General features: G+C 40.5%; 1 protein-coding gene across 4 annotated transcripts in view; it reads right to left on the reverse strand.

Annotated features, from left to right (window-relative positions):
- Positions 1–22578, reverse strand: part of tcf12 (transcription factor 12) — a 69037-nt gene extending 46459 nt beyond the window's left edge. For 3 of the 4 annotated variants that reach the window (XR_015100443.1, XR_015100442.1, XM_086106984.1), the window contains exons 1-5: positions 22360–22578; positions 20533–20621; positions 20262–20334; positions 13370–13443; positions 8474–8576 (exon numbers count right to left, since the gene is read on the reverse strand). Coding sequence is in view for 2 of the 4 variants with exons in the window: in XM_086106984.1 (XP_085963110.1) it covers positions 8474–8576; positions 13370–13443; positions 20262–20334; positions 20533–20604 (322 nt within the window). In the remaining 2 variants the exon portion in view is untranslated. The remainder of the gene's footprint in view (positions 1–8473; positions 8577–13369; positions 13444–20261; positions 20335–20532; positions 20622–22359) is intronic. The other variant, XM_086106983.1, reaches the window with a different exon arrangement.
- Between the last annotated feature and the right edge of the window lie 5219 nt (positions 22579–27797).

Genomic DNA, 27797 nt, shown 5'->3' on the forward strand with positions numbered 1-27797 from the left:
CCCTGAAGTCATACAACTTTGGAGTTCAATCAAATATTTCTGAAAAAATAAGGATTAAAAAAGTAGAAGAAAATAATATAAGACATCATCAGAGACATCATAAAAAATACCAGCAAATCTTGCAAGACTGAAGATTTAAGTATTAACCCCACAAGTACTCAGTCCTGCAACTTTTTGTGATTTTGTGATTTTGTGGCAGCAAAATGGTACAAATGATGGAAAAGACTCAATTATATTTTGACTAGAGAACTAGGAAATTAACCTTACTACTAGTTTCTTCATTGATTAATTGAGTAAAATTGATTTTGCATTATTCAACACAATAATGTGCATGTAAGGCGCAGGGATTATTATTGTTTATTTGGGGTCATCATCCTCGTTATAATGTATTATCTATGGCTTAGAGCAGGGGTGCCCGACCTTTTTTGACCAAAGACCTACTTTTTAATCAACCAACCTCTCGCGACTCACCCATTACTGCAAGTACCGCATAAATTTTTTTAAATACTTTTTTTGTGAACGTGAGACAAAACTATATAATATTAATAACACGTGCACAGACACATAAATCCCCTCGCCATTTCCCTCTACCCTCGCGATCGACTTGGGACCAGTCCACGAGCTACCGGTCAATAGCGATCGACATATTGGGCACCCCTTACTTAGAGCATGCATGGCTTTAAAAGGCGTGGCCTGGTGAGTGACGTGGTCGTCAACAAATGAGAGCATAGAGTTGGTTGGCTATATTAACCCATTAGGCTTTATGTCTTGACAGACTTGTTGTGAGTTCTGGCCATCAGCTGCTCGCTTCTGAATGTGCTTGTTATGTGTTTATTTTCTTAACGTTTGATCAATAATGTGATTAAAAGTGCACCGGGTTCTGTGTCTATCCTTGACCACTTGTGGAGGTTCTACAATATGCATCAGACGAACTAATATCGACACGTTAGCTTGTGTCGGCGATCGTAGACCTCCTGTTGTGGGATCATTGCATTTTATTTTCCTTGCTAAGTAGAAAAAGATCCCAAACTTTGGACAACGTCTGCCTTTTATGGACTCTACCCTCCTATAAGTTATTCCTAAACTGAGTGGTGCGTGCCACTGGAGAAGCATTAGCCCATGTGGAAAAATTATTCCTGTGAAGCATTGATGCACAGATTTAGGTTTGAGCTTTTTTTCATTTTTTTTTGCAATTGAATTATTCAACTTATTTGATTCATAGCAGACCTACTAAGTATGTTAAAATGTGACTGAAAACCATTTAAAATTCTACATACATACATACATACAATTACTGTGTATAAAATGGTTTTTATTCACAGTATTATAACTTTCAAGAAGACAAGCCCTTGCTTCTAAGCACTGATGTATGAAACATAAAAAAAAAAAAAAACAATATCTCTTTATTCAGTGAAACTGTGTTAGATGGATATACTGTCCCAGTCCCCTTACCTTTGAAAATAGCTCTTTTGTTTACTTCCCTATGTACAAAGCTTTTTGATGCTTCTCCCAGCTCTGTTAGATAGAAAATGAAAGCTGACTGGATTAAAGGTTAGGTCAATGTGGACATGCAAGCAGAGGAGGGAGGTTGGGTACCACCAAATCAGCTTCTTCTCAGAAATCCAGCCGAGCACTGAGACTACATGTAGGATGGAGAACGATGAGCTAACAATACTGAGCAAACACATCTCCTTTGCCATAAGCTCAACATCAATTTCTGTATACGGCCTTGTCAGTGGTAGCTTATTCACCACAGCAGGATCAAATGTTAATGAGTTGTTGAAATGCCACTGATTATGATGTACCATGATGATAAATACAACTGCTGAAGCAACCTGATGTGTAATTAGCCATTAGGTAGAACAACTAGATCAATTTAAGAAAAAAAGATCAGGGTTAAGAGAAATCAAGCCGGGGGCAATGCAGGAATGAGAAACAAAATAACAAGGGCTGTTGCATTAGCGTCCGATAATCAACACAGATGGCATTTAAACCCATCTGATAATTGACATGCATGAACCTTTACATGACTGATGCTTGATACCGGCAATCGTGGTTTTTCATCTGTGTTGAGAGGTAGTGGAAACTGATCTAGTCACCTTTTTTGGGGGTTGCTTAAGTGATTCGAAGACTTAATGTGCAAATCATCATTATTCGTCATTTCACTGCACTAAAAATAACACATTAGGCTTGGGGGTATGAAAGATTATCTCCACTGCTCATAAAGGTATTCAATATGTAGAGCTGCATGGGCGCTGGAAAAACGGCTTACTTCCTTGGAAAAATCCATTTCAGTTACATGTGTGGACGTTCTGATTGTATTTATTCATATAATCAAAGCTTGGTCAATTTATTCATTTTTTTCCCCCCAAATGTTAAAAAGAAAAACAGGGAAGTGGAAAGGGGGAAATATTTTCATGTGGCCTTTGCTTTTTTTCCCAAGCCCGACTATTCTCCTGTCTGTGCTTTTTATTCACAAATGAGGAGAAAAAAATGCATTACTATGGACCAGATGGGAACATTCCACATGACCAAACCAATCAATCACATTGGTGGGACGCAGGTGTGACACAGCCGCGCAGCAACACACCATTTCACAGTCTATCAGGCACAAACACATGGTCACCAATCAATGGCACCCTGAGGACCCATGAGGAGGGGTGCTTCTCCAAAGCCGCATAGGTTCATGGTTGATGACTTCATAATCACACATCCATTCTCTTAAGAGAAGAGAGGCGATGCACTTCCGAATAACGTCTCCGGACATGCGAACACCAACACTGTAATGGATGCCGCTAACATGTTCCCCAGCATCCCTTTACCAGCTGTCCGAGGGAACCAGTGCACATTTAACAAGCTGAGAACACTTCTCCCAGCTGGATATTAGAATCCAGTCAGTATGAAACATCAAGTATGCGTCAATGTTTGGTATCACATGCCAAACAACTGTTGGACAGCCAAACAACAGAGAACTGAGGTGAAGGACAAATAGTGAGACACACATGGCTTTGGAATGCGGTTCCAGCTTTGAGCACAAGGGATACATTTCAAGCAATGCACGAAACACAAAAACAGCTTTGAGTGGGAAACACAGGATCACTGATTCCAGTATATGCCATTTGCTTGAAATAACTGTAAAAACATCTCAATTAATGCTGTTACGGAATTGTGGCCAATTGCAGTGTAGTCGGTGGTTCACATACAGTACATGACTCATGCCACTCAGTGACCGGTTCATGATGCCCGTGATTGACTGGTAAACTGTTGAGCGTGCCTTTCACAGTAAGTCAGCTGGAAAAAGGCTCGCCATGACCCAGAACAGAACAAGCAGAATAGAAAATGGATAAATATAGAATTGTGAAAAGATATGATTAAGTGTGAGTATTTGAATGTACAGTACCGAAACTAAGCATGGCAATGTTTGATCGCCCCATGCACCCAAGTGTTTTGGGACCAGAGACTCTCCACGCTTTGCTTTCTAGCACACACACATATGAAATTATAAATATGGTAGTTGAAACACAATACATTTATACCACAGATGCTGTAGTGGTAGAGCTTAGCTGCGTCATATTCCTATAAGCTGGTGCATTTTTGACTGGCTATTACATCTGCAACATTGTAAGGTCATTCACCAGTGATTCCAATTCTGAATCACAGCAAAACTAGTCGTTGATGGTCAGCCGTACATGAAAACTAGTTGTCCGAACCCTCATACAGCGCCACAGTTTAGTGTTGCGTAATTTGGTGTGCAGTATTACTGGCAGGACATAAAAAACTTTTACAGAGCAAAATTGTTGCTGTCAAATTTGAGCCTTCCACCAAACAAAGGAGCGTTTTCTACAAAACCTGTTATAGATCACTTTGAGCTCACTGAACAAGGCTGCCCTCATGAGAATTTTGTAGGTTGTCCGACTGAACGTAATGCATTGTCGTTAGTACAGAACCCACATACTAACTGTTGTTATTTTATTCATGATTATTGTGATATATATATTATGTCCTGGTGCTAACTCCCAAACTGCTTTGGCAAAATATAGCTTTCTGGTGGCTAAATATAGTGCTCAGCACAGCATGTCTGCCATGTTTGTGAAGTGCACTGCTGAAGGTGTTTGGAGACTCATGCAGGTGCACTGGTGCTCTTCTGGCTGGAATGATGACACATTAAGGAAAAAAATATAACACTTTCTTTTTGGCTCATTTTCTACTATAAGAAAGAACATATAGCCAAGTCCAATTTAAAAAAAAATGTTTTGCAGTGATTATTACCATCAAGCCGTGACCTCTGCAGCTGATTCCTCGAGACTCATTAAGTGATTATATCTTGGTCAAATCTCAGTTATTTCCACTATAAAGACGCAGCTCCTCCTCCCCAGAGGCCAATGGAGACTACAGCTGATCCTCTGCAGCTGGCCCGCCTCTCCAGTCTACTGCTGGGGGCCAGGGCCTGAGGAAGCAAAGGCCGGGTAGGGCCAAGATGGGCCAAGAGAGGCACGAGGGTGAGGACGTGCAAGATGTGGGCGGCGTGGGGATGGGGGAAAAAGGGATTTGCGCTCTTTCAGCTCGTCTTCAACTCTTCATGCTCCACTGACCTCAGTAATAGATAAGCACACCCTGCAGCTCAGCATAATGACCGGCTTCATCCTTGAAACTATACGGCACCACATCGCCCTGTGCTCCATTTGCAACACTGTTCCCGTCGTATGAACTGGGGATATATATGTGCCTTTTGCGCTTGTCACTAATAATCATTCATGCAAAACTCAGGTTTTACATGAATTCATGGAGGAAATCATGCAGGTATGGCAAATAAATGTGGATACTGTTTGTGTTTAAGTGATGAGCTCAAACGCAAATGTCACCAAGCGCCATTTAGACATAAATAAAGTCACATGCATTAGCAGGCTGCCCCTCATTGCATTGTTTGATGGTGCAGTTCCTAACACTGGAAAAAATACAAATTCTCGTCGGTGGCAGAAACCACCTAGCACCATACGTGTTTTAGTTTAGTTCATCTCCATTTAAACCATTCATAAGCTCGTGCATATTTATGTCAATATAGGGTCATATAAAACCTAATTTTATTCAACTAAAAAAAATAAAGAAAAATGAGACACTTCAAGAGCCCAATGAAGTCTAACTGTGCGCATGGGTTGAGTTCTCTTTCTTTTGGTATTTTAGTGGATAGGCGTCAGTACAAAGGGCAGTTTGTGCCAGTTTTCAATCATTCCATTTGAATTCAGCACAGAAGAGGTACGCACAGTCTTTGACATTGTCGAAGCAGAAATGGATTCGCTGGAGTCCATGCAGAAGATCCAAGCAAGCAAAGTACGTTTATAAGGACCTGCAAGTAGAGCTCTTTTACAGATGGATGGCATAAAGTTGCCCAAGGCGATCACAGTTCACTGCTGTAAGGAGGCACTTTGAGATCGCCTTCCACTGAGTAATTTTGGTTGCCGACCCCTGATCTAAAAGATTAGTCTTTTTTGTGATTCCACCACAGATGAATACCAGTGATGGAAAAGAAATATGACGATGACCACAAAGCCAGAAATACATACATTTTTATTCTTGTGAGCCAGTGTCAAAAACGATACACAGCATTTCTTTGGATGTAGAAAACACGGAGTATCACGAGTGACAGGAGCCCGTTTATTCACATACAATTGCAACGACCAGTAGTATGTATACAGTGGACATGGCATCGATAGAAGAGCTCGGTCTCTCTTAGGTAGTCACGTTGAGTTCATATGTGGACGTGTGATTCATGTTCTTGTACGTGTGTGTTGATGTCAGCATTAAGATGATTAGTTAGCATGCAGAGCCAAAGCCGCATGTGTAATGTGAAAGAGACACACCGCGGGGAACGTGACTAAAAATTTATAACTCAGCAGTGGTGTCATGGCTAAGAAGCAAATGGATTGAATTATTTCATGCAAAGACATCTGAAGCTGAACTTTGAATGTTTGAGACGGCTGCCACAGATGCATGCTAGAAATCAACCAGATGTCTTGGAACAATTTTCTTTGTATTTGCTACCTTTCAAATGTTGACATTTTTCTATTCTGCTACAACTGGTAATTGAATATATATCAGACATTTCTTTTCATTGTCTTTATGTTGAACAATAGCAGACAGAGTCACTCTGAAAGGAAAATTAGGTCAGTCCACTAAGTAAATAATTATAAAACATTAATCCACAATGCATTACAGAAAGGAGCAGAGTTCACTTCCTTTGGTTGGAGCTCATTCCGTGTGGTAATTAGGCAGATCGCTTGATATTAAGCACAACCAACATCCCACTAGACATCCCTCATCCAGCTGACACAAGAATAAAAAAAATTGCATTAGGTAATTACAGCTCACTACTTCTTGTTGAGGATACGAACTCTCTATCCCTGTGGATAATTAGGACTGCTGAATGTGGGGCAAATCTTTTATAGCTAACCTTCATGAAACATGTAATTCAAATCTATTGTAGGTAGACTCTACAAGAATGTTGACGTAATTTTAAATTGAATATGACACCGTTTGACGTGAGTCTGATGGTGTTACATAACAAATCGCACTGACGAAAGTCTTGTCATTATATTGCGCTATAAACATGAGCAGTGTGGTGCCCACATGTCAGGCAGCATGCAGTCATGACGTCAAGGATAGTAAACGGATTACAGCACAAGTGGCTTCTTCGTACATGACAACTATGTTACCTACTCAAGTGGTGCCAGCCTCCAGCAGTTACTTTCACTTGTTTTCTACTCGCACACAACACTTTTCCATCGGCAAAAGCAGGAAGCACGGGGCACTATTTCCAGGACGGGTTTCTCATTGGGCAAGCAGATACATCATCATATTGTTATTGTAAATTCTGACACAACGTGGCTGGAAATGACAGGGTCATTATGTCATGGTTTTTGCAATTTCCCATGGAACTATTTTGAAGGTAAAAACTGACCACCCGAAAGCCAACTGGGTAACGTGGAGTGCAAGTTCCCTGAACCGCTATAACAGAAATGACAACAGTATGATTGTTTGAAACGGTTTGTGCGTTATCATCTCATGTTTCAATGCCCATTGACATTGAGCTAAACTTTCTGGTGTGTGTGCCTTGGCCTCCAGGGGCAGTAGAATACACAACAAAATAATGATGTCATTTTAGGTCTTAGCTCAGCAAGCTGCAGTTACATTCGTCGTTTTTCACAGAGGGTAAAAACCATATGCCTGTCTTGTTACAGTGGCTGACGATATGTGTTGCTGCACTGTTAGTGTTGGAATATCCTTTGCTTACAGTGTTCTAATATTGCTAGTTTTGTTAGTCCATCAATGGCATTAAGCTAGCTGACTTTCGTGAGACAGAGTTGTGTGGTTTGATTTAATAATAACATGCAATTCTCTGTTTACGTTTAGTTTTACAGTACCAACCAACTGGAAATGGCAATGAATAGCTTGGCCTCTTTTTGAAGAAGTATTCACAATCAGCTGCTTGCTGTGAAGCTGGCTTTTCTTTTTGGTGATGATTGCAAAACAAGCATACACTTATGTCACAGAGTAGTCAGCATGTGCACTTTCATGAATTACATTACTACAGTATTTTTACGACCATAGGGTGCACATAAAAGTCTGAAATGGAGGGGTGCCTAATAATGTGGGGTGTCTTGTTCATGCACATTCACAATCAAGTCGTCTGCTTCTGACAGGTCACTGCAGCACATCAAGATTGTGTAGCTGGCATACAAAATTACAGATGCAGTGTAAGCATATGTGTGTGTGTTCAATGAGTAAAAACAATAAGGTCTTGATTAATACAAGAGCATAAAATCGAGGACTAACCACATTGAAAGGAAAGAGTCTGTGGGGACATCACTTAATGGAGCTCAGATGTGGTTAGCCATAAACCTGTCCAATGGTTCAACTCAAGGAACAGGATAACACTCAGCTCTCAAATGATTGGCTTGTCATTAAAAAAAAAAAAAAAAAAACATGGCTGCAGATAGCCACAATGCAAACAGAGATGATGCCATTAAAGGAACAATAAAATAAGAAATAAAAACCAAGAAACAGTAAATAGTCTGGACCAGATTTCGATTATTATTATTAGGTTCAAAGGTGTTGTTTAACCCCTCACACAAGATCTCCTCCACCCTGCAGACAATGTTAGTTGCTTAGGGAGGTTATGATGGTCAGAAGAACTTCTTATGACGGAAAGCTATACTGATAGTGTGACTTGTAGCCTGGGGGAGGGTCATCGCAGGAGGCGGGAAGGGAGTTGCAGTAACGGGAAGGGGATTAACGGAGAGAATAAAGACAGCAGGAGAGAGGAAAAAAATATCCCTGTAGACTGGAAAGTCACCCAATACTGCTGCCCCCAGATGAATGATGTGCACTGGTGTCATCAAGGCATTTTTTTAACACAATGTCTTTCCACTACCAAAGGGCATGAAAGGAGTAAGCAGAAAAAAAATCACTTACTTACCCATTATGTTTGAGTTCATAAAAGGTGTCGGGGACAATCCTTCATTGGACACTAATCGACTGTCACTCAAATGATCGCCATAATGAGGGCTGTCTGTGAAAGCCTGAGGGAAGAGATCACAATATTAAGCACATTATTGGGCAACATACTTCAGTAATTGAGTCCTATAGCATAGGCTTAATGAGTAGGCAGAGACGCCTGTAATAAAATCAGTTGTATATATTCTTTGTGAGGAAGTAACTTACTTATGATTAAGGCTTGGAAAATGAAGAATCTTGGTCTCCTATGTGACTTGCCAACAGGCGTCAAACTTGAAAATTAGTTTTTGAGTTGATTTTTTTTCTATTTAAAAACATAATTCAGAGTATCAAACTGTTGTTTAACGGGCAGAAAAATCTGAAAGATGCAATCCGACATCATTCACAGGAACCTGCAGCTTTTAAAAAATTGCTTTTTTTCCTCCTGCAGCTTAACAGTACCTTTTCATGACAGTTATCTACTTCAGAGGCTTAGGTCTAAATATCAGCCACAGCATGGTTTTTGAAAACTCGAGGTCCAAAGTAATAAAAGACTCGCTGTTACTGTCCTAATCCCAAATCCTTATGTGATTCAGTCAAACACAACTCCCTGAGCTGCATTAGCTACCACCAGGGAGATCGCAAACAGCAGTTGGCTTGCATTTCTAGACTTATTTTGGCCAACTCATATGCTTTGAATCCAATATACAAAAAAAAAAATCTTATTATCCATCGTTTTTTGGGGGGGGTGACTTCATGATGATGGAGGAATTTCAAAGGAGGCAGAGTTTAGCTCTGTATGGAGGGAAAGCTATGCGATTCCCTATTGTGCTGCTGCCTTGCTGCCAGGTCGCACACACTGTTAATCAAACCACAAACAACCTCAATGACATCAAAAGACTTGTGAGAAGATCGAGCAAACATAAATCCACGCTCGCTCACTCACAGGTTTACAGACCACGACTAACGTGAGTGGTGTTTCCTCTCCACTGCAGCAGCAGTAGGAAAATACGTCGAACTGTAGACATAATTAAAGAAAGCAAGAAAGTGCTTGCTGGTAATGGACAATTAAAATCAGCCCTCTACATGTGCTCTTTGACTACCTGTGCGAAGCAGGAAAAGGCAAGCAAGGCTGTTCGAGAAGGGAAGGAAAAAGGAGGTGGGAGGGATAATGGTCAGTGCTCGCCTGGATAGTGTTAGATCGTCAATCGCAGAACCTTCATCAAACATTCATACAAGATGCTAACACATTCTGTCATTGCTGCCATGGGGCATTAGTACTGTAGCACTAGTGGCTAAATAACTTTCAGATTACTGTAGCAGTAGGCAAGCAGTAGCTCACCCAGCCTCCTACTCACAACAGTATTTAAAAAGTCCTCTCAAGACGCAACATCTCAGGTGATTGTGTGACCGCGGTTTGGGAGGCGAGGATGCGGTCATGATGGATGCATGCACGGTCCGGTATCAAGTCCGGGCACGAAACCCGGGGGAAGGGGCGGTGTCGTGCAGCAGAGGCGGCAAAGCCTTGGCTGTCAGAGTGGCAGCCTACAGCCACAGCTGCCCAGGATACAGCGGCTGGCTCGGAGCCAAGGTCAGAATGGCAGGACTGGGGACTTTTCACAGTCGACTGATCACATACACTCATGGCACAAGTGCAGAGGAGCTCTGAATTTCTTTTGTAGCAGGCAAAACAGAAGAAGGCTTGGCTGTCCAAGAACTTAAGCTGGGAAAGACATTGATGGATTCAGTCTTAAACGGGGGTGAATGCTCATTATTTTTTTTACTCCAAATAATATGAATGCTCATTTTGTTTTGTTTTTTACCCCAAATAATATAAATTTTATGGATGCGATAATGAATTGATAAGTAAGTTTTAGCTCTGGAGCAATATAATTATCAACAACAACAATAATGTTACGATAAACCCTAACCTATTCACAAATTCCTGTCTTCGTGCTGTTTTTGGTGGAACCTTTCCTCAGCCATTTACTGAAAAAACTTTGCGGTGACTTTTAGTGCTCTTTCTGTAACATTCTAAGATGACACAAGATGGCGCCTAAGCCAGTTTTAAAAGTTCACAATCAAACACACCAGGTTCCCCCTCATCATTGTCAAGAGTCAGTTTCGTTCCTGTGTAGATCCTCAGAAATTCTATGTGATTGGGCTGGATGTGTTTGTCGGCAATCTTTTTACGGCAGTAGCAGCGGAAGGCGGCCAGCTTTTCCTTGTTGTCCGCCGGAAGTTGCTGCGCCACAGTAGTCCTTGCCCTGATGGATAGTAAGCGAAAGCATCAAGATGGACCTCCTTGAAAATGTTCGATTTTCATTTCTTCTGGAAGCGTTTTTGCTCTCAGTTGATTGGTGACTGTAGAGACGCTTCTTCCGGCTCTTCTTTGACCATGAATCCATTGCTCGAGTTGGTCTTCCAACTTGGGCCACCTCATCTTGTTTCCACAGAAACTCAGTTTCATCTTCTTAACTTGGCGAAGCTCATTCTCCTGCTTCCCCCACTTGCAAACCATGGAAATTCTCTCGCGCTAGTCCAATAGCCATGTTCCTCCACGTAACTGATCGCTTGAAGTTTGAACTGTGCTTCGTAGGATTTTCGAGGGTCCGAAGTCATTTTGCCCAATCCACATGCTCGTCCTCTTTCACGCCCACTGCTAATTTCCTGCACAGACCCACCTCCAGCTCACCTGATGCTTTCTCATCATTACTGAGTGGTAAAGTTTACCTAAAGGCTGTTAATCGACGAATCTACTGATCCTACCAAATATAATCCCCGAAGTCAACATTCGGTGAACCTACATAATGTGAAGAACAGAGTGAAAGGTGCTTATAATATTTTGGTTAACTTATTTAGTTACATTAGAATATACAGTCTATAGTCTCTTGAACTGTATAAGATCTTATTAGATGATACAACCGTATTTCATGATAGTGTCAGAGAATGCATATACTGTAGATGTGGCACTTGAGACTTAAATAACAAATCATGTGTCATAATTCTTCTCAGGCTATGTAAAACAATTCAATATCAGTGTCAACTGCCTATGCAGCTGTGTGTGTGTGTGTGTGTGTGTGTGTGTGTGTGTGTGTGTGTGTGTGTGTGTGTGTGTGTGTGTGTTGTGTGTGTGTGTGTGTGTGCGTGTGTGTCTGTGTACGTCTGTACATCTGATAGAGTAAACAGCTGTCTGCTTGCTGATGCTTGTGCCTTGCAATGTCACAAACATTCATTTATATGCACCTGGAGCAAATATATCCCAAGCGTCTCTGTCTTACAATTCAAATCAAGCTGCCAGTGTTACCATTGCCTGTAGATGTTCATTCGGGAAGGGCACAGAGCAATAAACAAGCACCACGACCAGAGTGGTGCTGACATTTAACTGAGTTCTGATAGAGAGTGACAGGAGATTGACATTAAATGAAATTCATACAGGACATCGAGAACAGCCAATGTGCAAGGGGCAAACAAATGAAGTAAGAGTGGTTCAGACGTCTCACTTATATATAACATGTTTATTCTTATGAACCCTAACCAGCAATGCTCACTCCAAACAAGAGTTTCCTAAACACACACATAGAGATGGGCCAAATCAGGCATTCTAACTCAAGAGCTATACAGTACTTTAGCCAGGGCTGGCACAAATCTGTACCAATATTTCAAGATCCTTCCAAAGAGAATTCAGATACGTGTTTCTAAATACATAATATGAATGTTTCTCTACTCGGAGACACCACTTGATTGTGGTGGAGGGATCGACACAATTAGCGATATAAAACGACAAAAACCTTTTTGTTTAAACACTACTTCAATAACTTCATAATAGTGGAGTCACACATTTATTTCTAGGAACTGTTAAAATATCTTATCTAGGGATACACGATAACTGTTTTTTCTCACCGATACCAATTACTGCCTGATTCTCCAAACCAATGCAGATGACTTGGTGTGTTGTGTGTGTGTGTGTGTGTGTGTGTATGTGTATATATACATATATATATATATATATATACATATATATATATATATATATATATATATATATATATATATATATATATATATATATATATATATAGGTGGCACGGTGGTCGACTGGTTAGCACGTCTGCCTCTCAGTGCAGAGGTATGGGGTTCGATTACAGCTCTGACCTCCCTATGTGGATTTTCTCCGGGTACCCCGGTTTTCTCCCACATTCCAAAAATATACATGGCAGATTAATGGAAAACTCAAAATCGTCCCTAGGTGTGATTGTGAGCGCGAATAGGTGTTCCTCTATGTCTGCCCTTAGATTGGCTGGCAACCGGTTCAGGGTGTACCCCGCCTACTGCCCGAAGATAGCTGGGAAAGGCTCCACCACGCCCATGAGCCTTGTGAGGATAAATGGATTAGAAATTGGATGGATGGGATGGATACACAATGAGTATTGAGGGGTTTTTTTTTTGTTTGAGGTGGGTGGGGTGAGAAAACTAAAGCCGTGTTAATAAATGGCTGACTGCTACTTCTGAACTCGCACATGCAGCAGAGCCATGGACTCTTATAGTGATCGTAACCAGACCAACATTTGTGTAGATGAGACAGCTTTCAATATCGACCTAATTTTGCTAATATTGGATCGATACACATGACATCGTTTTGTTTTTTTTTTGCTCCAATATCGCTCCGATAATTAGCAGTCCAATAGTTATTGTTCATCTTATCATACAAAGCAACCAGGTAGTAAAAGATATCCAGCAAGTGTCAGAACATCAACATGGTCTATGTCTATTGCAGGTCATTCAGTGGGCAATGTGCCACCTCCACGTGATGACTGTTAAATGATGTGCTATGGAGCAGAAAGGGCATTCAGAGGTGTTAAGTTAAGGGTTATCTTACCCGGGAGGGTTCGTACGAAGGACTGGAATCGCCACCTGAGGCCCAAGATGTTTGGTTGGGCCGCTCATCCATACCTGTCAGGGAAGGACAAGCACAACTCTGTCAACAAGTCAAGATGACTCATGTGCTCCAATGTGCATATGCCCAAATCCTGCACAGCAACATCCTGCAGTAGGTCTGAACGATTTACCGTTTTCAGATCAAAATCATGATCAGCAAGCAGTAGGTCTTCAGCCATCTCGTTACCTCTGCGTCCCGCGTACTAGACGCATAATTTTCCCGCCAGACGCACAGTTCCAAATAATGTGCGTTTTTTGTGACTCAAGGAAATTTCTCAGTCAACGATCGCAGTAGTTTGACAATCGCCGCCATTGTTGTTTTGAGCTCCCGTTAAGTAATCTCGCATGACGAGATTTCCGTTCTCGCGAGGCGAAATTGGCGAGATCGGCCTTCACCGCGTGGAAAGCAGACGATTGCCAAGTCGTGTGACGTTAAAACAAGTGTTGCGAACAAGTGTTGCGAAAGTTTATTGCGGAGATATCACAGAGTTTTTTTGCGATAATAATCTTGTATGCCTGAATTGTTTAAATTTTTGTAGCATTTGTTTATAAGAAATAAACCTTTTATCAACGTATACTGTTGTTGTTTGTGTTATTATCATATGCAATTGAATAAGTAGACCATTTCAGAATTCGAAATTTGGGACTCTCCAAATGCATAATGGGACTTATACTTTTCTGAGCAGCGAGTCCTTTGGACTCGCTGGGGTTAAACTGTGAAATTATCACTGAGTCTTGCTTCGTTGAGCCATTTTAAAAACTTTGAAAAAAGACTGCCTCCCTCACATACCCACTTTCGTGTCCTTATATCATTAGAGTAATAGCTTATAATGTGGCAATGCTATGATGTAATTTTCTGTAATGTTTGTACATGTTACTGTACATAATGAATACTTCTCTCCAGCCGAAAATTGTGAACTGAATAAAAACTGCAGTATCAGTCAGAAAACTTGCAAGTGAGTCTTTTCCTAAAACTGTCCAGCATTAGCCTGCAGCAGCAACCGGTGTTGATTCTGCGCTGGATGCATAGTCTGTCTTCCATTGGTTTTCTCATAGATGTTTGATTTTAAGACATCTTGCTTTACAGATACATGCTCAGAAAATGTATGAATTTCACTATCGTATCTATTGCTTGCTGGAATAGATTCTATCTTTCGGCACCTATAGGTATGTTAGTACAGGACAAAGAGTACAGTAAATGGATGGTGAGTGATTTGCTTCAGAATTGTGCATTTGGCATGTGGCACATTTGACAGACTTAACATTTTAGCCAACAAGTGCATTCTTGAAGGGATGTTTTGAAAGCTTGAAAAGTTTGTTTTAGGATGCAATCAAGTGGACCATTGGGAAAATTCTTCTGTTGACGACGCACACACGCACAGCAAGCGATTGAGCACTGCACATTTACTGACGTGACACCAGAAAAGTGTTTGAAGGCTCACATCCAATATACTGTAATGTAGTGCTACAAAAACATGGCGGATGACCACAAAGAGAGGAAAAGAGCGACTATAAAGGAGTGGCTATTTTGAGAGGCTGTTAGCAAGAAATGATCGCCTCATTCACCGATCGCAAGCATGTAGTGCGGTGACAGAGACTTTCTAAGCGTTTGTTTCTGGCCACATCTAACCACATTGGGCCACATCTCATGGTGTGAGGCAGATCTCATGGTGTCATAAAATGAGAAATATAACAAAGGCTTTGCATTTCAAGTGTCATTGATGTATGCCAAGTGACAACACACACAAACACTCACAACCATTCAAAATCAAAGTAAAATCCTGTTTCAAATTCAAAGAGATGAATAAATAAAATCAATAACGTCACCCAAATTTGCAGAGGTAGACCATCTGGCATATGCTGAAACACATGTAATTTTTTTTTCTTTTTTTAAATCGGATTTGGGTGATACAGTCAGTAAAATATGTTTGATAGTTTGTGCTGCTTAAGGCAATAAATATTGTGCTCGCAGTAACGGCAGTTATTGATTGTTCCTGATGTTATTTTGTGTGTCTCAGAAAACTGTAATGTCATTTGTTCAACTTTGTCTTTAAATAGAAAAATGCCTAATAAATCATGGATAATATAAAAAGTAACACAATCCCAAGCACACAAACGTTTAGGTGAAACTGTGATTATGCATTAGATGCAAACATTTAGCCTGCTGGGGGAAGGAACGGAGCCAAATGTGTGAGGCGACAGAACAGAAATAGACCCTGAGGGCTGCTGTCTGGCTCAATGACCTGACACTATTTAGTATGGCATTATCAATTTGATATTTGATTACTTCTTCTATTCATCAAATAAGACACGATCATGTGTAACCAGTTAGAAAATGGACTCCTATTACATGACAGTTCATTGTCTCAGCATCTTTATCAAGGCAGCTTCAAACTAGCCATTCATCAGTCGCAACTACACTGAGGAGTCAATGGCCCCATAAACATGCATCATCAACACAGCTGGAAGGGAGGGAAGAAGTGATGAATCTCTGTCAAAGGCCCTGGGAATATATATTTTCTTCCAATCCATCTTTCTGTGGCATGTCTCGCCGGTTATGCTCTACCTCAATTATATGGCGGTGCCCAGCTGAGATGCAATAGTCCAAACTCTCATTCCAGGCAATTTCCACACCTCTGTCTGCACGCTCCCTCGCCTTATGCTCACAATCACTTAGGTAGGCGCTTCTTCCCTCTTTGAGGATCACAAACACAGGAGGACAAACTGGAGGCCGGCCGCAGAAGGGATGTACTCGCAGTCGGCCAGATATACTTTGGAGGTTCAGCAGTTTATTTTGTCATCATAATTTTCTGCAGCTGGTCCCCTTCTATATTCACTATGACAAACTGGGCCAATATCTTGAGACGTACAGTATAACATTGACATTGGGGATGGTATGACTCATGACTCAAATTCTAGACACAAGGGTACAGTCGGACTACGAAGGCATTGCACCCAAATGTATCATTGACTGAAATAAAACTACTGCGCCACTATTTAACACCACTGGATGAACGCTGATAAACTCCATATGGTAGCATGTTTCTCCAGTTTTTAAGCATTTTGTAATAAGGAAACTAGCACTCTATTTATAAAGCATATAGTAATAACATAAAGTAAATAATTAAACAGTCATAATTAACTCATTGCAACACTTTCTGGCGTGTGGGGGCCTGGGAGTGTAGGATAATATAATCATGAAGACAGAAACAAATTCATGACCGCCAGGGACTTCGTGCAATGTAGTAATAGTGGTTGTTTTTTTACAGAGGACAAGTGAAGGTCAGTATTGTTGAATCGTCTGTCTCCATGTGTTGATGCACCATTTGTGTTCAAATATCCCAATATCCTGCATAATAACGATGCAACACTGATGCTATTCTTTAGCCAATATATGGCTTTTTGCACTGTTGGTTAGCATTACGCTCGCGGAAGGCAACATGGTTAATAACGTGTAATTCTTTTTGTATTAGGTTCAGTTTGACAGTCAACTTAAAATTTGAGTGGCAATAAAACATGAATACTCTTACACATTTTTTTTCTTCTCTGCCAAAAAGCTGCTTGTTATCTGAGTTAAATCGCCATATTCAGATTTTCGACCCATAATGTTCCCAGACAATCCACTGTAGGTGAGGGACAGGAAGTGTATGGAGCTCACACTACATTGCAGTCTTACCTTATGCTACTTTGTAAACAAATACAGAGCAGCTCAGCCTCTGGATATCCAACATCATGGCGAAAATATGCTGTTGACTGTGTGTCGTATTTGTTAACTAATATTTACCCTATTGTGCGGTGTTATTAGATATTTTGTTATTAATTTGATAGTATACGTTTGCTAATGCTGTTGCATAAGTGTTCCTAACGGTGTGTCCAATGAGTGCATATGGGATGCTAAATCGTCATTTTTCAGGCCACAGTGGTCAGGGATGACTCTCTTATGCCGTCACCCCAACTGAATTCTCCGCGTGTCATGTATGGCATACTCTAGTGATAACAGGTGACAAAGCCTACCACTGAAAATCAACATGCATTTCTCATGCCAGTAGAATGGTACAGTGAACTTATTGTTCTGTGTTGACTCAATCTGACAAGGTTAACTTTTCTGAAGAAAATCTGGTGACCAGAGAACACTGTAACTGGGTCTATGAGTTTTGGCTCTTCTGCACATTCTCCAGACAGTATCGAGACAAGACAGCGCCATGCTGGTGAATGCACAACACTACCGTACAGGTGTCATACACACAACGCTGTTATATTAAATGAGGGAGTATAGAAAACCAAAGAGGCATAGACACAATTGGGTACTGTGTAAAAGGAGTAAATAGAGAAGATTAGAGAAAGGAGAAACAAAAGACGAAGAAGAACGTCAAGTCTGGTGGACATACAAGTAGAAATAGGGATGCCATGTTCCCTCTCTGTGTGTTAACTACAAAATCAGGTGAGTAAAGAGAAATGCAAGGCTGCTTATTCAAAATACTGCAAATTGTATAAATAAAACTGTGATCGGAAAAACAAAGTCCTACTTCAACACACAATCCCGTACAATACTTCTTTTAACTTGATATACCGCAACGCAGAATTTTTGAGACGGGAGCATGAGGACTTGATGCTTGCTGTACGGCCTTCATTGGATTGCGAAGTCAATTTTGCTGAGCATTTGAAATCAGCTAACGAGGTTTTGTCACTCGTGTTTTTACTTTCAAGTATCTATGCCAATGTATCGGAGAATTTTTTTTTTTTTCAGTATAAGCGCAGACCGAATTCAACTCGTATCTCAAGGCACAATTTCACATTTATCCCAGCAACATCCTACTTACATGGCATATTTGCTATCGGGAAGTCCTATTTTGAACGATCAAAAAGATTAAGATATTCATTAATGATAAATTCGTGCTCTTCTGACTTCGGAAGGCAGAATTCTCTTTGAGCCCATTATGTGGTACAGGGGAGGGGGAGGGCAAAGCAAATCTCTCTCTCTCTCTCTCTCTCTCTCTCTCTCTCTCTCTCTCTCTCTCTCTCTCATTCTCTCGTTCTCTCCATCCCCCCCCTCTCTCCCCCTCTCGCCCTCTCTCACTCTCTCTAACACACACACTTGCACACACAACATTCACATAGCTTGTAGCTCATCTGTTGTTGCACAATTCACCTCAGGCATGTTGTGCATGGAAGCAGCCAAGGGCTCAGACTAGTCAAAGAGAGCCACGTGTTAGCAGGCTAACTGTAATCAAGGAATACGGCTCCTTTTTGATGCTGCTTGAGAGGGAATACGTTTGGTCTCATCTGAATCAGTGAGTTGTTTCCAGTCTGGCTCTCAACCTAAAATTAAAATTAAGGATTTCTGTTTGAATTTCATCAGGAAGGACCGTTGTCTTTTGCTTTCCTGAGGACAGACAAGGTGTTTCCAAAAAAAAAAAACATCTCTCACTTCACTTCATGGATGACAGCTCTGCTCTCCCACCTTTGTCTTTTTGTTCAGTTCCCCTCGATGTGTGCCTTTCATTTCCCAGATAACTGACGACAACAAGGCTTTGTGGGCGCACACAAAACATGCTCTCAGAACATAATGCTTGTTTTGTTGACTTTCTCTACTGGCGTTACACAATAGATGGCGCTTTGGTTGAATGTCCTGTCGCATTCACAGCCAGGAAGCGAAATCTAACCTCTGTGTATTCAAAACAAACCATGCACTAACTTGTTTGTCAGTCAAGGTGCTCCAGAATCAAAAGAGCTGTAATTTAGGGGGAATTCATGATTTGTTGTGCAGGCCAACATAAACTGATAAATTAAAACACTGTAAACCTGAGTAGTAATTTGATTTTGTGCTCTTACATGAAAATGTCTGTACATAATCGGTTCTGACCTTCCCCCCAAAAAACAAACAAACAAACAAAAATGTAATGCATAATAAGACTGCATAATATTGTTGATCATCAAAACATACAGTAATGCATAATTAATTACAATTAAACGATTTCTGGGGTACATTGCATCAACTGAATGGCTATTGTGCCACTTTTTTTAAGCATGCCAGTGTTGGCCACCTGGAGGCAGCGTAAGACAGACAGAGACCACTAATAATAGTCGTTCTTCCCAGAGGATAACGTTTCTATGTATGTATGACTGGGAGCACTGTTAAATTGTCTGTCTACATGTGTTGCTTCACTTTTTGCATTCAATACATTGCTGAAAGGGTAATAGCACTGCAACACAAATGCTATTGAACATAAACATTCAAGACAGCAGATTAAAAGGCTAAGCTATGTGATTGCTATAAATATGCCAAGTGTAAGACCCTTTGTCTCACGCTTAATTTTACAGAAAACTTCAACCAAGAGTGGCAATGAACAGCTTTAAGTCTGCTCTCGCAAGTGCCCCCCCACCCGCCCCAAAAAAAGAGGGGGGCACACGACATGCTGGAAAAACAAAGTCGATGCAGTTTTATCTCAAGGTACCACTGTACTCTGTACCCATACCATTCCCACCGATTCTGTCACTTCCCCAGTGGGGGTGGGATCATCTACTTAGCCCTTAAATAATATCAAGTAACATTTACCTCCGTCTATCTACGCAATACAACAACATTTTTCATGTCATTCGCTCACTGCTCTCCCCTACACTGCACCCGCCCACTTTTTTTTCTGGTAAGCAAATAAACTGGTTTATGCGAATGAAATTGGATTAAATTCAAACTCCGAGTTGATGCAGTCATTGCAAAATGAAATTCAAGCAATTTCAAGATGAATTTCAAGCTTTTCCAGTGCTCTACAGAGGCCATAAAATTACAGACAGCGGACCGCATGTTTAAGACATATGCTGCACAACGCTCCTACCTGATGCACTAAATTGGCTGCTTCCAAGTGTCGTCGGCCTGTTCTTCCCGCCGTTGACAGGTGGAGAGAACATCTGTGAAAATGAATGTGGACTAAATGAAACAGAAATCAACATAGACCCTAACATACAAGTGCTGCGGTTCAGGAGCACAGCTAAGAATCAGGGATCACAATTGTCAATGTGTGTGGATGAATGAGCGAAAATGCTTCAAGTGCTAACACTTCTGAAGAGACAGCCACAAGGTAAAAAAAATTGCAAAGTGTCTCCTACCGCACTGAAATCCAGGAGGTCGCTCAATTCTTTGTCTGTTCCAAGAGCGGCAATCCGCTGCTGAGGATTCATCCTGGCGAACTTGAGACCTGGAGGGAACACAGACAAACAAGTTCCCGTCAAATCCAATCACTGTTGGGACATTTTGTTAACCTTTTCACGCTGTTCATTTTCCATGAACATCTAAGTAGCGGTGGTAGCCGACCACAAATGATGTTTAGTTACTTTGTGATTGTATACATGCTATTGTTTATAACAGTCCTACTTTTGAGTAGAAACAATGCAGTTTACCTTCTTTTCAAATGCATCGGGCCACCGTTGATGTTGGACCCAGCTCAATAAAGTTACTGAAAGTGCACAAGCAGCTGTTTCTGTCCTTGACCACTTGCATTACACTAGGATCGAACTAGTGATCATAGGCTATATTCAATTAGCTATGTTATCCTGGTTTGGAGATGGTAGACGTGCTGTTGTGGTACAAATTGCATCTTCTTTGTTAAGCATGAAATGATCCGAAACTTTGGACATTACCCGTTTTTAACGGACCGGTCACTCCTGGCTCACCACCATTGCACCAACGTATTTCCACGTTGAGTCAAGGCAGAGTTTTTGCAGCCACATTTTTTTAATCAAATTTAGTTTTTTGATTAATTGTTGCAGCCCTAAAATATCATATACACTGTACAGTATTTTGCAATAAAAATAAATTATGTAAACTTCTATTTAGCTGCATTGCAGAAAATTATCATTATTTGAGTTTTTCTGTGAAAAATGGAGGACAGAATCAGAAAATAAATCAGAAAAAAGGTGCATCCACATCTTTAGGAATACGCAGAATCCACTAAACATTCCTTTTACTATTTTACTGTTTCTCCCATGACCTATCAAAGATCAACAGGTGCACGTTTTCTGTGATAATGTGAGCAAATGAGGTGGGGACACAGACACTTCTCGGGGCTGTTTCAAGCTCCATCTTTAACTCTGTTACCACTGTACCATTAAAAATACAGTACACCAATTTATGGCATGTACAATTTTCCTTGATTTAATACACAATGGTGAATTTGAAATCCACTTTGAGTAGATATGGGTCAAATTTTATCTGGAGCCACTTCAATGTAAAAATGCTTTGCAGAACCTGTTCAAAAGACTAACATGAAAGACTAATATGTTTGCGTATTTACAGTCACTGCAGGAGAGAGAACTCATCACATTTTTGGGCGGAGGAATGACATCTAAGGTATTTCAATAGCTGTGCTGTGATGCACAATGAGGCGCATCGTCGCCGCGGGTGTAAAATTGAATGTGCAAGAATACTGGTGTGTTATAAGTCATACACAGATGTTTAATGCACATTCAAATGCGTTCTAATTAAAGGCAAGACATGCAGCAGCATCAGCATCGCGTCCGTGCATATCATCTGGTCATCAGACACTGCACGTTGTTACAAAGACACACGGGCTCTAAGTTTAACACACATTGTAGTTCTGCATTTAAGGCTTTTAGAAAGAAGGGCTATAAGGTTACAAGTGACATTGCTAAGTTGCTATCGCTAGCCGCAATTACACCACGACTTCATAAGGATTTGGAGCGAGCTAGCAGACTGTCAATGCGCTTTTTTGTACATTAAGTAGACAGAAAAAACGCGTCCCTCCAGCGAGTGTCACATAAATTGACAAATGTTCGAATGTACATAAAGAGAATTGGACGAGCGACAACGTGAAATCTCAGCACCAGACCACAAAATGCAATTACAGTCCTCCTCAACTCTCAACTTCTTTCACAGGTCCGAGTCCATTTCGCCCGAGTCTCCCCCTAATACCTTACCTTTTTTTAGAGTAAAATCCAGACTAGGGTGATCTGGTGAAGACTCGCCTTCTCGCGGTATGCCTCTCTACGCGTCAAATATGCCTTTAATCGGCAATTGCGGTTAGAAATATGCTGTATTTGTACCACTTGGAGTTTCCCTTAGGCAGACATTTTTGCTCTGCGAGTGCCTCAGCACCAAGATGACATGGGGGTTAGTGTATCCTTCCGCCACGCACGGGGACACGGTGCTCCTTCTCAGCGGGAGATGCTGCTCCTTGTAGCGGGCGAGGACGCGCCTCATCTCGGCGTAATCGCTTAAGATGAATCGCTTGATCAACGGAGTCCAAATACTTTCCTCCTGTGCTTACGTGTTGGGTGTATGTTCTTTACTTGACAATTTTTCTAACGACGTTTCACTCTTGCTTGACTTCATAAATTTAGTGACCATACACGTTGGATTACAGGCAACGTAAAAAAGGTTACATTTCAAATAATACATGATCAAAATACAGAAATATAAACCTGCTGTGGAAATAGTTGTTCCAAATTTTAAGCTGGAGCAAATAATATTTTTCTTTTCTCTTGTTTCCTACTTGTTAATGGCCAACAGAATAAATACTTTAAAAGTCAATTTTTGTATGAGTTTGTTTGTGTTCTTTGTTATTAAAGAAGTTTATTTTACTTTTGCTTCACCTCTTTTGTTTAGTCATGTAGAGGAAGAGAAAACTGAGCTATATGACTCAAGAGAGATGACATCATCAAGCTAATTATCGAGACTGTATAGGCCCTTGTGCGCTTTCCTATAATTCCTCTTTTTTTCCAGTGTTTTTAGCTGTAATGGAGTGTGTCACTCAAACCAATGTAACCCTGTTACTTATGTCATAAAAAATCAATTAACATTAAAGATGTGTTTGTTTATTATATAGCTAAGTTCATTCTTGTCCAGTTACCATAACTGCTAACAAAACTACTGACTGCACAACATTGATTTGCAACACCGTTTGTGTATTTAGCCTAAGATTTAAAATTTAATTACGATTCAAATAAAATTTAACTGTCTGTGAGTTGAGGGGTTCGTAGTTTTCGAATGGATGACTCTATGTAGAGAATGGGCAAAAGGAGAGATGGACTTCATTTGAACGCAGCTTTTATTTTTCAACGTCTAAACGATTTATTCAATAATATGTTTTGTAATAAATGAATTCAGGCAAACGAGTCCTGGGACATGCCTGGGACAAAAACACAAACAGAAAACTGGCATGAAAGTGTACGGGCTGGTGATGAAGCTGAACGAATCAAATTATATATAGAGAGAGAGAAGAGAGAGAGAGAGAGATACCTGTTTTGTTTGAAAACATGAAAAGGGTCCTTTTTAATTTTGGCACCTAAATTGTCCTCTAATTCTGGAATGACAGTTGTACTTATGTACATTTCACAGTCTGTACTTTCTTGCTTGAACATGTACATGAGTTGAATCAGTATTCCTACTTTTACCAAGTACTTCTACACAAATGGTGTATGAATACTTTTGCTACCTCTCATATCTGTGCTGGTTATGTTATGCCTCGTTTGAATAACAATGGAATGTGCATTTTTTTGTAAGAAAGAAAGAAAGAATGCCATTCCATATTCGAGTTAAGGACACATTACAATACGTGAAAGGTGAACAAAGATGAATGCAAGATGGGCTTTTCTCAAAACTTTTTAACAGAACGCTTGGGAATGATTGATTCAATGACATGCTTCGAGAAAACGAAGGCATTTTTTTCCTCCAAAGTAGTCATTCTCGCACGTCGCAGGCAGGGCACGAACTGTTTGGGACTACTTTTTCCTCCGCGCTAACGAGAAACCAAACCAGAGGACTGCAGTGAAGTCAGTTTCATGTTTGCTTTGGCAGAAGGCTTCTCATTTGTACTGATTAGTATGATTAGTGCTATTCGGGGGTTGCAAAAATTCACCCCATCTTTAGAAGTATAGATTCTTTTGTAAAAAGCACACTGGGAAAAGTAGAACTTTGGTTGACTTGAAATTGGAGTTTCCTTCGTTCAGTGACCACGCTGTAACTCAAGACACTCTGACTTCAAACCATATTTCCCCATTGGAATGAATCGAAATGGCATTCATTTCTTCCAAAACGCACACATGCGCACACAAACACACAAAATGTGTGATGTTTTTATAAGCATTTTATAATATTGTATTTTATGAAAATAAACTGAATTTTAAAAATGAATACTCTACTAGTCAGTGCGGCACAGTGCAGGACTGCTTAGCACGTCCGCCTCTCAGTGCAGAGGTGTGGGGTTCGATTCCGGCTCTGGCCTTCCTTTGTGGAGTTTGCATGTTCTCTGTGTACTCCGGTTTACTCGCAAATTCAAACAGACGCAAGGCAAGTTGATGGAACGCAGTAAATTGTCCCTAGGTGTGAGTGTGAGCGTGAATGGTTGTTTGTCTCTGAGTGCCATGCGATTGGCTGGTTACCAGTTCAGGGTGTACACCGCCTACTGCCCAAAGACAGCTGGGAAGGGCTCGAGCACACCTGCGACCCTTATGAAGATAAGCACATTAGAAAATGGATGGATGGATGAATACTAGTCAGTCTTCACAGATGATAAAGAACATATACATGAGTACGTATTGCTATCTCCGTCATTTGTTCAAACTTCCTTTGTTTAAATGGGTAATAACACTGTGACACTGACGCTATTTACTAGCCCATCCATGGTGTTTTACATTCTATGTTAACGTTGAGATCAACAGACTTTCCTCAAGTAAAGCTATCGGGATGTTTTGAATAGACAAGGTGAGCAAAGAACAACCATTTTTCAATTGAGGAAATTATTTGTTCCTCTTTTTATGGTTGAATAATGTGAGGGGGTTTTTTTCAGTCGGGACTCATGTCTGCTTTGTCGTGAGAGCACAGTTGTCCTTGAATGACCCAAACCAATGAAACTAGGAAACAGTGCAGAAAGGTTGGGTGAGTGATGGATGAGCTCACAGGGACTGCATTGAATTTGGCTTCCACAAAGAATTTAACAGCACTTTTAAGCATTTTATTGCACCATTTATGCTGTTCTCATCCCTCAAACATGCATCACTTGTTTCCAACAAGGTTTTAAAAAAAATTGGGGGTTTATTCATTTAACCCCCAAATCGGACATCCCTTTTTTAAACACTATTGGCCTTTTTGTGAGTTATTCATTTGACACAACTTTTTTTGCATTAAATGATAAAGCCAAAAAGTTTATTTCATCCCTTTTAAAGCCATATTTGGTTAATTTTTTACCCAACACGCGTTCAACGTCAGCAGTGTTTATTACCCGCTGAGCAATTCAGTTGCCACCAATTTTCTAGCAAGGTTACATTAAATGTACTTAAATTTCAGTTATACAACTTGCGACCAGCTTCAGCTCTTGAGTCTGCCCAAAGCCAATCTCCAATCCAATTTGCCGAGTCAAAATAATCAACCCCACCTTAACCAAATCTGCTCAAAATCCACAGCTACCCAACTAGTGGGTTAGGAAAGCAACCAGGCATCTTCGGGCGTTGTATGCAGTTTTTAATTCTCACTTGTTTGACAGTGTTAAAATGTTATAAACATTTCCAGGGCTTTTATGACTGTGATAGTTGGAGCCTGGAATGAGTTCATTCATTTTGAGCATTATCTCCTATGGGAAAATAGCTTTGACATAAGAACAACTTGGACGTCAACCAATATTATTTTAGACTTTGGAAGTTCCGCTGTGTAGTAAATGCCAAGAGAGAATCTTTGCAAGGTGTAAAGCCTAGCGATAACGCAGGTTTGTAAGCAATCCATCTTGCTTTTCAGGTTGCAAGAAAATAAGTGTTCTCAGATATTAAGCGGGAATCAAATGTGTCTAACTACATACAACACATAAAAGAACATGCGGTGACCTTTTAAGAAACACGATAATTGTCCCTCCGGTCCTTACCAGATGTTTTACTGTGTGGGTTCCATTATGCTTAGAGGAAAGGAGTAAACTTGTATCATCTTTGGCACAATTCAGAGCTTCACACACAGAAAGCACACAGTGGCTTGCATCCAGAAATAACACTTAATAATGACTGTAATGTGTGTAGGGACAAATGAAAATGTGGTCTTAAGACTAATTTATATTGTTTGGTTGATGTTTACGTGCACCGATTAAGGAAATAAAACGTAAGTTGTTGAGTTGACAGCTTCTAGGAGCTTGATTGTGCAAGAGCACATCAGAAAGTTGAGTGAATCCGATTTGGGGCCCTTCGGTCCCTTGGATGCTTTCTCTGGGGTTATTTCTTTTTTGTCGTTTTGTATTCATGAATGAAACAGCCCAACACCACCTGTAAAATAAAAAGGAAATAAGTACATTCAGTCCAGTCACAAATAGCATCCAAATGTGCTTATTAAACTAACAACTGGTACCTTGACTTACAAATTAAATTTGCTCCATGACCACCCTCATAACTTAAATTGTAATTGAGATGTACACAGACACACTTGTACATGTGTGTGTTATGCCTTTTGCCTTTGAACAGTGTGGCGTCCCTGTAAGTGCCTTGCAGTCCTCTGTCTCTCTCCCCTGTACGGCCCTGGAGGAGGACTTACCGTAACTAACCAGCAAGAGTTCAGTTGATGTGACACACACATTCCCTGTCTTGCCAGTCATATTGAGGCCTAATTTAAAGCAAAAGTAGTCTTTTTTCTCCCCCAATAAAAATTCCAACAACCTATTTAAACGGATATATATTCAAGAATCAACTTCACAAAGCTTCACAAATGTTCGGTCCACCTCTTTGAATCTTTTGCACCATGTCCATATCTTCTTTCCAGATTGTGTATGTTTCTTGAATTTCCTCCAAAAATGCACGTTGTACATTCTTGTTTGACTGTGTTCTAGTATATTCTCAGACCAAAAAGGCCTTTTCATTGTTAGTGAATGTCATTCTTCACCCGGGAAAAAAAGAAAGTGTAACACAATTTAATCTACATTAAACACAGCTTGTATGAAATTTCAGTTCGTTTGTTTGAGAATTGTTCGACTATGAAATTGGGTCAAATTTGGGGGGACACCCTGTATTTCTATTAGGCAGAGACAACTGACAAATGTTATTAATAATATAGCATTAAGACTTTCTGAAATTTTTAATGGCAGGACATGTTCATGTTTAATTGTAACTTATTTTCATGAAATGTTTGAAATGGCTGTGGGGCCCTGCTGCCTTGAACAGGATTAATAATTGCAGACTGCCACCTGTTGGACAAACTCAAATCAATCAGCCACAAACAAAACTTTAGCATCGCTTGTCATACTAACCACGGGTACAGGTTACCTTATTTTTATTATTCAGTCTTTTGTGCACGATGACGCCTCGGCATTTCGGGGCCAGTACTAGATGGCGCTGTTGAACACTACGCAGGTTCAAAATAATTGTGAACAGAATTGCTCTTCTTTATA

This window comes from Hippocampus guttulatus, chromosome 3 (genome assembly GCF_054856545.1).
Source record: "Hippocampus guttulatus isolate MCC_2025c chromosome 3, RoL_Hgut_1.0, whole genome shotgun sequence".
NCBI lineage: Eukaryota > Metazoa > Chordata > Actinopteri > Syngnathiformes > Syngnathidae > Hippocampus > Hippocampus guttulatus.